The following is a 14,541-nucleotide window of genomic DNA, read 5'->3' as shown; positions in this document are numbered from 1 at the left end:
CTATTGATATTATATTATGTATTAACGTGTGATCTAAATATAAATGTTTTCTTGTAATAACATAGTTGGAGCTAGATATTATTTTGATACAAAAAATCTGAATAATAATTATCTGACAAAAAAAAAAGTAAGAATACCCCGCAATTTACGCATTTAACTTTATCGAATTTTTTGACTTTTGTAGATTGCGATTTGCGCCGATTAAAAAACACTTTGTTTGCATTTATTTCTCTCTCACTCTATATATATATATATATATATAAAAGCTGATTTCATATTTAGTACATCACTTGAGTATTAGAATTCTTGTTCGCGAGATCTGACAAAGATACCATCTTGATTCACAAGAAGGACGTTTTACTATATAATTTCATGAGATAGATCTTTTAAACGATTAAATTTATTAAAAATATTATTTTTTATTCTAAGTATGAACGAAGTCGATTCATCTCAAGAACATAAATATATGAGATCTTTTGGCATATGAACATGTATTTTTTCTATTATTCCAACGTGTTCTATTATGTTATTATATATTTATGAAAAATTTATTGGATTTTAAGATTTGATATTTCCTCTTCCACAAAAAAAAAAAATTTATTTACTTTCATGCTGGCTTAGACGCTACTGAACCTGCCAAATTAGAAAATTCATAAATTAAAAATAAGGGATTATGTGAAAATAAAAAAAAAAGCGATATGCATAGGAAGATAAATAAATGTTGCAATTTATTTACATAAAAACAAAAGTAATTTAAAGAAGCAAACATTATTGTTGTTATTAATTGAACTTACGGCATTCGATTAAGAAAGGAGTACAAAATTGAATGGAACTAAAATGGTGTAAATTGTAGATTTTACTGTTCTTTATGAACTAATTAATTCATAATATTTTATTGTATCATAATAATAATAATTATTATTATGTATAAATGGTGATTGGTTGGCCTAGGCTCCATACTGGTGAAGTATAATAAATTTTAAATTAAAATGCAGTTTTTTTTTCCCTTTTATCATTTTATGGCATCTCTACAACTTTATTTAAGTATCCGTGAGACGATATTATGGATCGTTTCTGTTCATATTTGAAGTAAAAAAAACAATTTTTGCATAAAATTTGTATTTTTCATGGGTAAGATATGAATTTCGTCTCACAAAATTGACATGAGATATTTGTTTTTGCGTGAAATGACACATGAATTAAATTGGTATTGTCACTCACAACATAAATCTTTGCGTTTATGACCAATAAATTGTCTGTCGGAAGATTATATATAATGCTTCAAAATTCATAATATATATTAGTTATTATTTATCATAACATAAAATAGAATTAAAATAAAAAAAATTATGTATGATTTAAATGTAAGTTTTGAATACACAATTAATAAAATATTATTACAATATATTTTAGATTAACTTTAAAAAATAAGTAGTTGCACAAATAAATCGTTTGTTGGGGGGAGATTTTATGTCTAATCTTTAGAGTAGGCTACGAAATCGAACAGTGCTTTATTTTCAATAGGCAAGTATCTAGTGCCTGACCGGAAGTTGGGAAGTGTTAATTGCATAGGGTATTTTCTAAAAACTAGAGCAAATACTAGTTGTTCTGCACATGTGATGCGTGTGTGTATATTTTTTTTATCATTATCGATGAACTAAAGTGAAATTTGACAAATTATTGAGAGACTAAATTGATATTTGAATTGTTGAAATAAAAAAATAAAAATAAAATTGTGCGTTGAAATTAAAAACAAAAAACAAAAAACAAAAGTGTAATATTAGTATCATATAAATGTAAAATTGAAAGAAAAAATTATTATCCTTCTTATGTGGTTACTATCATGTCCTCAATTTTAATAAAATAGAATAGATATATTAAAAGGTTAATATATTCTCAAAATTTTTTAATAAAAAATTCAAAGAATATTTATAAGGATTTTATACCTGATTTTTAAAAATACGATATTCTAAATGTAAATAATTTTAAAATAAAAAATATTTTAAAAATACACATTTTATTATAAAAATTATATATTAATATTGTCTTTTTGCTTTACTTCTCCCCACCTTCCAATTCATTTCATTTTATTAAATATTTATTTGGTGAAGATGCTTGTATTATATATGTAGGCCCTCCGAAATTGATAAGATTGGGTGCTTTCAAAATTTCTTTAGTGTATTTATTGGTCATTAATTAATTACAGTCACGATTTTGGAAATTTGTATTAAAAGCATGGAAATGAATGATACACTATGGTTCTGGCGAAAATTCAGATCGTCGAAAATTATATTAGTTAAACAGTGAAACTTTTCACTCATTGCATTTCAGTACACTGTTAACTCACTATACATGAGAGTACCATTCATTTAAATTTTGGGAAAATAACATTTTTCTTTTCTTTCAAAAACTCCAATCTAATTATACGTTAGTTTTGAAAGCTATGTTTACGTAATCTGACTCGATAAATGAAAAATATTGTTTTTATGTTAAATTATTATTTTTTCATTTATAACTATGTATCGGATCAACCTCTCTTATTGATATATATCCACGAGACTGTCTCACATTATACATACACTAAAATTGTTCTTATTTTCTTCATAAAATGGACTAGGACAAGCAGTAAAAAATGAAATATAAATAACAGTAGCCCTTCCACTAACTACAAATTCCTTCTAGTTTCCTAAATCGATAAGATTTAAAAGATAAAAATGAAATAACAAGTTAAAGCAGCATTAATATAAGTGATGTGCCCTACACAATTAGTCTTTATTAAATATGGAGAAAAGAAAATACGTCTTCTTTTTTCTTACAATTTATTAACTATATTTATTTTCCTAGAAAAATACTTAAATAATGTCAACATATTAAAATTTTAGAAACTCTAATGTGAAATAGGCCGATCCGATTTATAATTTTTATTAAAAATAATATTTTTGACATAAAAATAATAATTTTCATAAATTAGTTCGAATTACCTTTGATATAATCACAGGAGAGTTTTTTGTTTTTGCGATATAGAAATTGAAGGAATAATTTATATGTTGGTTTTGAAGAGATCACATCCGTAATCAATTCCATCGTTTCGTTTTCCTATGAGAGCTTTTAATGCCCAATTAAAATATTCTAAAAATAGAAGAAATGCATGCATTTCTCTCTTTGAAAGATATTAAATAATTTTCTAATGAAAACATATTTTTGCTAAAGACGTAAATGGCCAAGAACCTTACAACAATTTATAGTGGGGGATCACAAATAGTTCAATCCTTGTTCAAATTCTCCGAGAGAAAAAAAAAATCACTTGTGTTCATATTCATGGAACAGACAATGTTAGAGACATTGTCGTCACAAATAATGTTTTTTTTTCATGATATTGTTTTTTGTGACTGTAATATGAACTTTTAAATACGCGACATAATTTTTTAGAGATATTTTATTATCTAACTTTAGTCAATCACTATTTTTTAACAATGACGTTTTACATTACATTTCAAATACAATCGAGAGAAGATTATTATTTTTTTAAAATAGTTCACCAAATCCACTTTTCAAAATATCCCATTTCTTTAAATAGCTACAACCCATTTTCCTTTTAGCTCTCCAAGTATTAAGAGACTAAGATGGCCCATACACTATGGGTTCCATACTTCCATTGTGTTAGTTCTTAAAGCCCCGTTGATTAGCTTATCCTTGCATTCATCGAGTCTAGTGAAATTTTAGAAAGTGGCACTCTTCAAAAATACAGGCTAAAAATGTGTGCTTTCGGACAATTTATGGGAAAAAAATTCACGTACAGTACGTTTTCAACTAGGGATGTCAATTCGGGTGGGTCGGGCCAGGTCGGATCGGTTTGAACAATAGTACTATTCAAAATTGCCCAACTCGAACCCGAACCAACTCGAAAACTGTCAACCCGAACACAAACCCGAATCAACCCGATTAACCAGATTTTGAATTTTTTTTAAAAATAAAATTAAAAAATAATATTTTAATTTCAACACATAATAATAAAATCTCCGTCATATATATGATTTAAATTTGAAAGTTTAATTATAGAAAAATAAAGTATATTTACTAAATTAATTAAACAATTGTTAAAAAATAAAAAATATTCAAAATAAATATTAAATTATGAAATTTTATGATATAAATATACAATAAATATTTTTTCATACATATGATATATAAAATATAGGCAATATTTATTAGTTATATTTTTTTAAAAAAAATTTAAAATTTTCGGGTCAACTCGGGTCGACCTGAACCAAACTCAACCCGATCATTTTTTCGGGTCAGATATCGGGTCCAACTCGATCCCGAAAACTTCAAATCCAAACATGATTTTTTTCGAGTTGGTGGGTCGTTTCTAATTTTGACACCATAACTTCAACTAATGTGTAAAGCAGCAATTTTTTTGCAGCACAGTTTCCATTCAATTTGATTTAATTGTTCCCAAAAGAAATTTTCAATCACATTTGAAACTGAGGATTTTTTTTTAAAAAAAATCTCGTTTCGTTATTCATACGTGATTTTTCAACTGACGCACAAGAAAAATAGAACAAGAAAAAGGGACGGGACAGCTATATGTGGAGTATTTGTTGCTTAATCACTACCATAGACTTAACCATGTGAATTTGTTTTATAAAATAGAGAAAATTATGATTTTAGTTTCGTAAGTTGGTTTGTTTTGAGTTTTAGTTTGTTAATTTGTCAAATTTTGTTTTTCATATAGTAACTTCGATTTGTTCTTGCTTCTGGTTACTTAACTAAATGGATCAAACAAAGCCTATATTACATATATTAAAATTCATATAAGCAAAAATGAAATAAAACGACCCTCAATATTTCAAAATTTGAAGAAAAAAGCTTTTTCATTTTGCTTAGATAAATTTTAATTTATGTGATATAAATTTTATTATCACCACATGAGTCACGTATGCGAACATCGTTGTCAAATAAACAATGTTTGTTCAATTTTGTGATTTTGAACAAAAAAAATCTTCAAGTTATTGGATTGAAATCAAGTTTTAACAATTTACAAGGTTAAAATACAAAACGGGCACCAAAATCTTAATTTTCCCTCTTAAATACAACAACAAACATTATATATANTTTAAAAGTTATTTTTAATTTATTACAATAAAAATTATAGGTTAAAAAAAACTAGCATGCTAATATTTTCAATATTTTGTTATAACAAATTCCGAACACCAACATTATCATCAAAATATCGTTTCTTGAAATAGGAATAAATTTTTTTTCGTCACTCAAAATGAACACTGATGTCACCTAATCGGCTCCCCCCGTGAGCTAAGCCAAGTCTTCGTGGACACTTAAATATCGAAAAATAAAATATCTCAAATTAACATTTTCCAAATCATAATTTCACCAAAAGACCATAAAATTGTACAAAATTCATATAAAAACTATATAGAATTTGGGATCTGTAATTTTTAATTTTAATCTAGAATATGGGATTGGGAAGAATAGAAAAATAAAATTTAAGATATTTTCATTTTCATACATTCACTATCCCATTAATGATGGAATTTGCCGTGCAAGGTTCATTTTAAATGTTTTTTTTTAATGACAATGAAACATGAAGTCGTCCTTTTTTATGAAGGCAAGCCTACAAACCAAACTGTATTGGCCAATATGCCATTTTTTCATTTGAAAGAAGGTTCCTTAGTCTGATTTTTATTTCTTGGCAATCAACATGTGAATAATACGTATATGCTCATTCAACTATTTTCAAATATTAATTTAATTAGTAGCATGGGAACCAATTCAGTAGAATCGTTCTTCTTATTATTATTATTGATATATTAAGTATGGATTAGTTCTATATAAATTTTGCAATTTTGAATTTAGTTATTTTTTCTCATATATTGATCAAAAGTTCGTTTTTAGGTCATTTTTCTTCATTGTTGATATCATTTGACAATTTTAGCTTTTTTTGGACATGACAACTATTTAGATAATATCATATGGAAAAATAACTAAATTGTCAAAAATTGAAAAATATATTAATAATAATAAAATTTGAAATAAAATTAGCTGTATTATTTTGACTTTGTCACGCAAATCAAATGCTGACAACTCTCGAGTTAGGTATATTATGCTGGCCTGCCCTTTCTCTCTATATATACACACACAAACTGCACAATGAAATGCAGGGGAAGTGCGGAAAGCTGCTAAGAATCCCATATTCAGTCAGTCTGCCTCAAAGATTTCGACAGAATCTGCTTCTGTCTCCGCAGGTATGTTTCATTAAACCTTCGATTTGAGTTTTTTTCCATGAAACAAATAGAAAATATGACACTAAGAATCATATTTCAATAAAAAAAAATTTAAACAAAACTTTGTACGCTCGAATGATGCATGAATAATTTTTGGTGACCAAGCGATCTATCTTGTTTCTTTTTACTATAATTTTTTTGGCTCCTTTATCTACTCTTCCAGGAAAAATAATAACAGTATCCATGAATGTTATTTGGCAGTAAATTAACTCTCCAAGGAATCAACATGAACGGCAGCTCTGTCCATGGGAGGTAAACAAAATATTAATATTCTCTCATTTATTTATTATTATTATTTGTTTACGCACGTTCCCAAAAGATTCCGCAAGTGCCATTTTTTTTTTATATTTTGATTTCAAATTGAGTGTTTTAAAGTTTAGTTTTACAAATGTTTTGTGAATTAAACAATTACATTTTTTTGAACATTTCATCTAGATTGGAAGGCAAGGTTGCGATTGTGACCGGTGGCGCAAGCGGCATCGGAGCAAGTACCGTTCGCCTTTTCTTCGAAAACGGCGCGAATGTTGTGATCGCGGATGTCCAGGACACCCTTGGCCAATCTCTAGCCAACAACCTGGACAGCTCCAACACGCACGTCTGCTACGTTCACTGCGATGTCTCAAACGAAGACGACATCATAAACCTAGTCGACACCACCGTCTCCAAATTCGGCCACCTCGACATAATGTACAACAACGCCGGCATAATGAACGGCGCCTCAGAGAGCATCCTCACTACGAAGAAGGCCGACCTGGAGCGGATGCTGAGCGTCAACCTGGTAGGTGCACTTCTGGGAGCCAAACACGCCTCAAGGGTGATGGTCCCGAACAAAAAGGGATGCATACTTTTCACTGCCAGCAGCACGACCAAGATCGCCGGGATCGCTACGCATTCCTACGCGGTTTCGAAGTATGGGATCGTTGGGTTGACGAACAACTTGGCGGCGGAGTTGGGGTCGCACGGGATCAGGGTGAATTGCATCTCACCATTCGGGGTGTTGACTGGAAGTGATCATAGTGAGGAAAAAGTGAGACAGTTTGAAGCGTTCATGGGTGCAGTGGGCAACCTAAAAGGGGGAGTCTTGAGGGCCGAGGATATCGCAAAGGCTGCACTTTACTTGGCTAGTGATGAGTCATCGTACGTGAGTGGGATGAATCTTGTGGTGGATGGTGGGTATAGCGTGGTGAACCCTACTTTGATGAGGGCTACGAGTATGATGAGGTGATCGTATTTGTTCTCTCTTCGTCCGATGTACAGGGTTAATATTTCTGCAACAAGTATTAAGTCAATGGGAGTTTCTGAGTAATTTTGAAACTTTTTTGACATTCACTACTTATAAACAACAATAAAGAAATGTGGGTTTTGAATATGCAGTACTATGTGGCCGTATATATGCCTATGCTATAAAAGAAATCAACAAAATTTGAATTATTTTAGTAATTTGAATCAAAGATTGCCTAATATCTAATAAACAATTATTGAAGATCTAAAACGATATTAAAACAAACGAAATGGAAAAGTTTAAAGTTGTGGCCTTTTTGAAAAGCGACGGGTTTAATTCCAAGGGTGCATGATTTCAAAGGCGACTAACTTTGGGATGGTCTTCTAGAACAAGATGTGTGGATTTGTAGACCTTTGGTTTGAACTGTACGTGAATCCTGAATATTCATTCATTCAGTCTAAGATAAAAATCAACATGTTGTTTCGACATGGAAAAAGAAATTTCTACATATCCCTCTCCGACTACGCTGACTGTAGATTATTACAGAAAATTATATTTGAATTGAATCAGATGAAAACAAAGATCTGACACAGTAAAATAAAGGGCAATTTGCTATTTTAGAAAAGAAAAAACGAAGTGGCCGGCAACAGGCCTTTCGATTCACCATCCACTAGTGGTCAATGTGTTGACGTAAATACAAAAACCACAATGAACTCTTTTTGTTATTTCTTTTTGGAAAGATTAAGGACTAAAAGTTTTATGTTAAATTAATGTTCAAGGATTAAAAACGTTTTTGTTGTAATGTATAGCTTATGCAATTCAGAGAGACGGATTTACGGTCATCGCCATTTTTATTATGGACTCCTAATAGTTAAGAAGTTATCCATATCTAATCGAAGTTTATAGGTTCCACGACCAAGGGAGGAACACCGGACGCATGATATAATAGCTTTTCATTAGCAACCAAATGCAAAACTAGAATTTTCCAATGTCAATGAGATTTACCACATTGTTTTTTCTGGATCGTGAGGTGTAAACTAAGCCACATTGTTCGTTTAATTACAACTTTTTCGGTAAGTGATGTAGACCTCTTCGATGGCGGTCTCATTCCGGAAAGAACCACGTGACAAAACTGAATTGGCTAACCTCGAGCAATAACCCAAAGGTTAATGACTAAAACGAACAACTTTCAAGATTTGTGATATGGTTTGTGTTCATTCGATATGAAGAAAGGATTCGCCTTGTTGCTAACGTCAAATGTTAAGAGGTCAAGTTGGTGATTTTGGTGCGTGTGCGTTCTCTCCCCTTTGAGAATTTCCATCTTTCTTCTTCTCCATAACTTGTTTTATACCTTCTTGATATTACTTCTGGAGAGCTAAGATCGAAAAAATTGTATTCACGTCACTCTCTCAAGTATGAGCAGTTACATGTATTTATGTACATCAGAAACAAGTAAATATCTCCAACTAATTATGCCAGCTGGCGTTTGACTTAATTTACAACATATTGAGTCTAATACTCCCCCTCAAGGAGGACAGTAGATGTCTCGAACGGCCAACTTGGCTAGTAGAGGGATCAGCATTGTGGAAGGTAACGGCTTGGTGAACATGTCGGCGAGCTGATGCTGAGAACGAATGGGGAGAAGTTTGAGGGTGCCAAGCGTAATTTTGTCACGAACAAAATGACAATCGAGCTCGATATGTTTCGTACGTTCATGAAAGATGGGGTTAGACGCAATATGGATCGCTGCATTATTATCACAGAATAGAAGAGCCGGAGACGGAGTCACGAGATGAAAATCCAAAAGGAGCTGCTGGAGCCAAGTCAGTTCACATGCCGTGGTTGCTAGAGCACGATATTCGGCTTCGGCGGAAGATCGAGACACAGTCGACTGTTTCTTGGACTTCCAGGAGATAAGAGAGTCACCCAAAAAGATACAAAAACCAGTTGTGGACCTGCGGGTGTCAAGACAAGCACCCCAATCTGCATCAGAGAATGCCCGTAAGTGCAAGGAAGATGAAGCAGAAAAGAAAAGGCCCTGCCCAGGCGTGCCTTTGAGGTAGCGAAGCAACCTATGAACAGCTTGTAAATGAGGCACCCGTGGCTTGGAAATAAATTGACTCAGCTTATGGACGGCAAAGGTAATATCCGGACGAGATAAAGTGAGATATAGCAATCGCCCAACCAGACGACGGTATTGTGACTGATCAGGTAAGGTCTCGCCTTCAGTAGAGCTGAGCTGAATGCGAGGATCCATGGGAGTGGAGGCAGGCTTGGATGCTAAAAAACCAGTGTCATTAAGCAATTGTAATGTATACTGCCTTTGAGACAAACAAATTCCAGTGGTGGCCCGTGCTATCTCGATTCCCAAGAAATATCGCAAGTTGCCCAAGTCTTTGAGTTTAAATTGAGAGTTCAAGAACTGCTTGAGGGAAGCGATGATAGTAGAAGAAGGGCCGGTAATGATGATATCATCAACATATACAAGTAAAGCAACGAAGGACGAACCAGTGCCTTTAGTGAACAGCGAGTAGTCAGACTTGGATTGATGAAAACCATAATCAAGTAAGGCTTGGGAAAATTTTGTGTACCATTGTCGAGAGGCTTGGCGAATACCATAAATTGAACGATTCAACTTGCAAACGAGAGGAGGAGAAGAATTACGCTCCCCCTGTCGAGCATACCCCAGTGGCAAGTCCATATAAACCTCTTCCATCAAATCACCATTAAGAAAGGCGTTGTTCACATCTAGTTGAATCAAATGCCAACTGTTGATCGCAGCCAAAGCCAGTAAAACTTTATCAGTAACCAGCTTTGCAACCGGCGAAAAAGTATCAAAAAAATCAACACCTTCTTGTTGGGTAAAGCCCTTTGCTACTAAGCGAGCTTTGTAACGCTCAATAGAACCGTCATCCCGGAATTTGATTTTATAAACCCACTTGCATCCTATAGAATGTTTACCCAAAGGAAGTTGCATAAGAGACCAGGTGTTATTCGCCTATAAGGCTTCAATTTCACTTTGCATAGCAGCACGCCATTCAGGAACCTTGACAGCTTGATGATAAAAGGTGGGTTCAACATGAGCAGAAATATTTAATGCAAAGGTTCTGTACCTAAGGGAAAGATTGTCATATGAAATAGACTGAGATACGGGATACAAAGTAGATTTGGAGGGAATGAGAGGGACATTGGTGAGCAAATTACAGTGATAGTCATGTAGATAGGATGGTGGACGGGAGTGTCTGGAAGAACAGCGAGGGAGTAAAGTATCAGAAGAAGGAGAAACTAATGGTAATGAAGTAGAAGTAGAGGAATCTGAAACCGAGGTGAGAGGGGGCTGGGGTAGAACTAAATCAGGAAAGGGATCAATGATAGGATCAGAACAGGAAATGGAGTGAAAAGGGAATATGTCTTCGTGGAAAACAACATCCCGAGAGAAAAATATTTGTTTGTTTTCGAGATCATAAACCTTGTAGCCTTTAATGCCAGGTTGATAACCAAGGAACACACACGTGCGAGCTCGGGGATGGAATTTTAAACGATGACAAGGAAGTGTGGATACAAAAGCGAGACAACCAAAAGTGCGAAAATGTGAGTAATCCGCAGGGGAACCATAGAGAAGTCCAAAAGGAGAGTTAAGTCCAAGGACCGGGGATGGAATTCGGTTGAAAAAAAATGTAGCAGTAAGCATACATTCATTCCAAAAATGGATAGGGACTTGGGACTAAAAATATAAGGCACGAGCCACATTTAATAAGTGTTGATGTTTGCGCTCAACTACAGAATTTTGTTGAGGACGATCTACACAAGAGAATTGGTGCAAAACTCCATGTTGGATAAAAAAATCTTTAAATTCAAGCTCCTTAGCATTGTCGGAACGAAATATCTTGATAGTAGCCTGAAACTGAGTTTGAATCATTGCAAAGAATCTTGGAATGACAAAGCTCACATCAGATTTATGTTTGAGCATGAAAACCCATGTGAACCTAGTACAATCATCAACAAGAGTCACAAAAAAATGATCCCCATTATGTGCAGGTATGCTGTAAGGACCCCAAACATCGCAGTGTATTAAATCGAAAGGTGATTTTGACAGATTGTTGTGAGCAATGAAAGGTAACCTGCGTTGCTTAGCCTTGGGACAAACATAACATGGAGATGAATGAAGAGAATGCAGATCATTACATGGTAGAAGAGTCTTCAATGCCTCGACTGATTTGAATGAAGGATGACCAAGCCGATTGTGCCAGATGGAAGCCGAGACTTTATTCACAGCAGCAGTAAAATGTGATGCAGAAACTGAAGGGTAAAATAGGTACAGATCACCAATTCGATCACCCTTGCCAATCATCCTCTGGGATGGCATCTCCTGAATAATGAATTGATCACAATAAAAATGAACCACAAGCCGTGAATCTGCTGTTAAAGCGCTGACAGACATCAGATTAAACGCAAATTGAGGAACATATAAGGTATTCTTCAGAAACACGTGAGGACTTAGGCGAACATCGCCAAGTGCAGTTACTGGAACAATAGTGCTATCGGGAAGAGTCACAGTGGAATCTTGCAGAGGCTTCATGTTCAAAAATAGAGTGGCATCGGAACAAATATGTTTAGACGCACCCGAATCTACAATCCAAAATTTACCAGGAACTGACGCATGGTTTAATGATGCTGATAAGCAGGTACCTGTAGAGAAAGACGAGCCCACCATTGGGGAAGACTCGGTGGAAACAGAGGCTGGCAAGTGTGTAGCAAACATCTTCATGAGTTGTTGGTACTGTCCAGGGCTCAATGACTGGAAAAAATGACTATCTTGAGGTGCCGAAGGACTGTCGTTGTTGACCACATGATTAACAGCTACATTGGCTGCTGGAAAATGAGTAGCCACATTGTCAAATCTAGGCTTATATTTGGGCTTATATCCAGGAGGATATCCATGAATTTTGTAACAAGTATCAATTGTATGGCCATGGATTTGGCATTTAGTACAAAACGGGCGTTCCCTTTGAACACTTCGTGTACGAGCACCTAAGTCAGGACCAGAACTCTTACTGCCCTTAACAGCAACAAACGCCAAATTATCTGATGGAGAGGTGTTGGGACCAGATTGCGAGCTTATACTGCGTTGGCGTTCCTCTTGCGAAACTAACGAGAACACCTTGTTGATAGGAGGTAAAGGATCCAAGAGCAATAACTGTCCACGAATCTGTGTAAATGATTCGTTTAACCCCAAAAGAAACGTCAGGACATATTCATGATGAGAAAAGACAGCAAGCTCCTTGACGCCTCCGCATGTGCACTGGCCACAAGTACAGCTAGGGCGAAAATTTGATAGCTCATCCCAAACGGATTTAAGTTTGGTGAAATACACAGCCACTGATTGTTGATCCTGACGAAGATTTATCAGTTCCCGACGCAATTGAAAAATGCGTGGTCCATTCGATTGTTGGAATCTCTCGCGCAGATCATTCCAAATTTCTGCTGCTGAATCAGCAAACAAAATGCTTGCAGAGATGTCTTTTGAAACTGAATTTAAAATCCATGCAATAACGATATTGTTGTTCCTGATCCATGATGAAAAATTCGAATCAGTATCCGCTGGTTTTGCAATCGAACCATCCAAGAATCCCAATTTGTTTTTGACGGTCATGGCGATGATCATAGCTCAACTCCAGGAGGCATAGTTATCTCCTGTGAGAGGTTGAGAAACAAGCGAGATCGCCGGATTATCTGAATGATGCAAGAAATATGGGCTTAGCGGATCATCAATGGAGGCTCGCCCAGCTGAAACAAAACCGGAATTTTGAGGAAATGAAGCCATGTAAATTTCCAGAGCTAGCTTTCAGATTGAATTTTCCACAATCTGATTCTGAAAATGGAGCTTCGAACAACAATTATTCACATCGGCCGATCGACGGAGAGCGGCGGCGGAAAAATTGCTCTGATACCATATTACTTCTGGAGAGCTAAGATCGGAAAAATTGTTTTCACGTCACTCTCTCAAGTATGAGCAGTTATATGTATTTATGTACGTCAGAAACAAGTAAATATCTCCAACTAATTATGCCAGTTGGCGTTTGACTTAATTTTCAACATATTGAGTCTAATACTTGATAATAAAACTTCTAAGAGCATCTCTATAAGAAGAGGCTCTAGTCATGTAAACACGCTGCAATGTTTCGTTGGCTTTAATGTCCCCATTCCTCCCCTGGCAGCCACGGCTATTGTTGCAATTACGATAAAAATGTTAATACTTGATATCCATGATGTTCATGTTCAAATTACACAGCCAAAAAAAGAGGAGAAAATGTTCGCTGCATAAAATTTGAGTTGGTTCGTGAATTTGATGAACTTCGACTCTAATTCATCACTAGATTCTGACAGCATGCTACTCAGGAAGTTCATCTTCTGAAGGAAAAAATAAATATGCACACTAAAGAATCATAGACATGAAAATTTTGAAAGTCCCCTGCACAACCCAGCATGCTTCTCAATTGTTTAGACATATATTGCTTCGAATGTTGACAGAGACCGATTTGAGTGATTAAGATAAGAAAGATTAACAAGTAAGAAACCATAGCATACTGCTAAAAAAGATGAGCTATCTTAATGAAAATTTATCTTCAGAAGTTCTCCAAATGATAGTGTTGTGTGTCAAGTATTTGAAAGCGAGCTAATGGGACTACAAAGCATCTAATATTTCACATTTCACGTCTGATCAACGAGTTGCACTGTTCCTTACCAAGATCCTCCAATGTTGATGGTTACCTCTCTTTTGGAAGCACGCTTTTCAGCATTGAACAAGTCTTCATCCTCTTCTTTCATCCTGTAGTCATTTGGACTTAGTTCTGGACCAATATCCCTGACCCAACTTGCTGCATACAGTCGTGATGCTTCCTTCAACACCTAAATTAACAATTGAATATGCAACAAAATTAGCATTTCATGCATGAATAATCATGTCATGATTTCTATTTGCTGTCTTAAACCCAACATATCATAAAATAAAAATTA

The 14,541-nt window shown here is 34.5% G+C and overlaps 4 protein-coding genes across 4 annotated transcripts in view; 1 reads left to right on the top strand and 3 right to left on the bottom strand.

The window, feature by feature from the left end:
• Positions 1–14,541, bottom strand: part of LOC140961457 (ubiquitin-conjugating enzyme E2 variant 1D-like) — a 92,494-nt gene that overhangs the window by 12,426 nt on the left and 65,527 nt on the right. The gene's annotated exons all lie outside the window — the stretch shown is intronic.
• Positions 6,124–7,682, top strand: LOC140960923 ((+)-borneol dehydrogenase 1-like). Its single transcript, XM_073419246.1, has 3 exons — positions 6,124–6,263; positions 6,504–6,554; positions 6,738–7,682. Exons 2-3 carry the CDS (start codon positions 6,529–6,531, stop codon positions 7,525–7,527), a joined length of 816 nt encoding a protein of 271 aa, XP_073275347.1. The 5' UTR covers positions 6,124–6,263; positions 6,504–6,528; the 3' UTR covers positions 7,528–7,682.
• Positions 10,523–11,215, bottom strand: LOC140961103 (uncharacterized). The gene has a single exon (XM_073419408.1). It carries the CDS (start codon positions 11,213–11,215, stop codon positions 10,523–10,525), a length of 693 nt encoding a protein of 230 aa, XP_073275509.1.
• Positions 11,760–13,502, bottom strand: LOC140961179 (uncharacterized). The gene is made up of 2 exons (XM_073419519.1): positions 12,214–13,502; positions 11,760–11,893 (listed from the first exon to the last, which is right to left on the bottom strand). Exons 1-2 carry the CDS (start codon positions 13,187–13,189, stop codon positions 11,859–11,861), a joined length of 1,011 nt encoding a protein of 336 aa, XP_073275620.1. The 5' UTR covers positions 13,190–13,502; the 3' UTR covers positions 11,760–11,858.

Source organism: Primulina huaijiensis, chromosome 16 (assembly GCF_012295235.1).
Source record: "Primulina huaijiensis isolate GDHJ02 chromosome 16, ASM1229523v2, whole genome shotgun sequence".
In the NCBI taxonomy this organism is placed as follows: Eukaryota; Viridiplantae; Streptophyta; class Magnoliopsida; order Lamiales; family Gesneriaceae; genus Primulina; species Primulina huaijiensis.
This window is presented reverse-complemented; position numbering and strand designations above follow the sequence as displayed.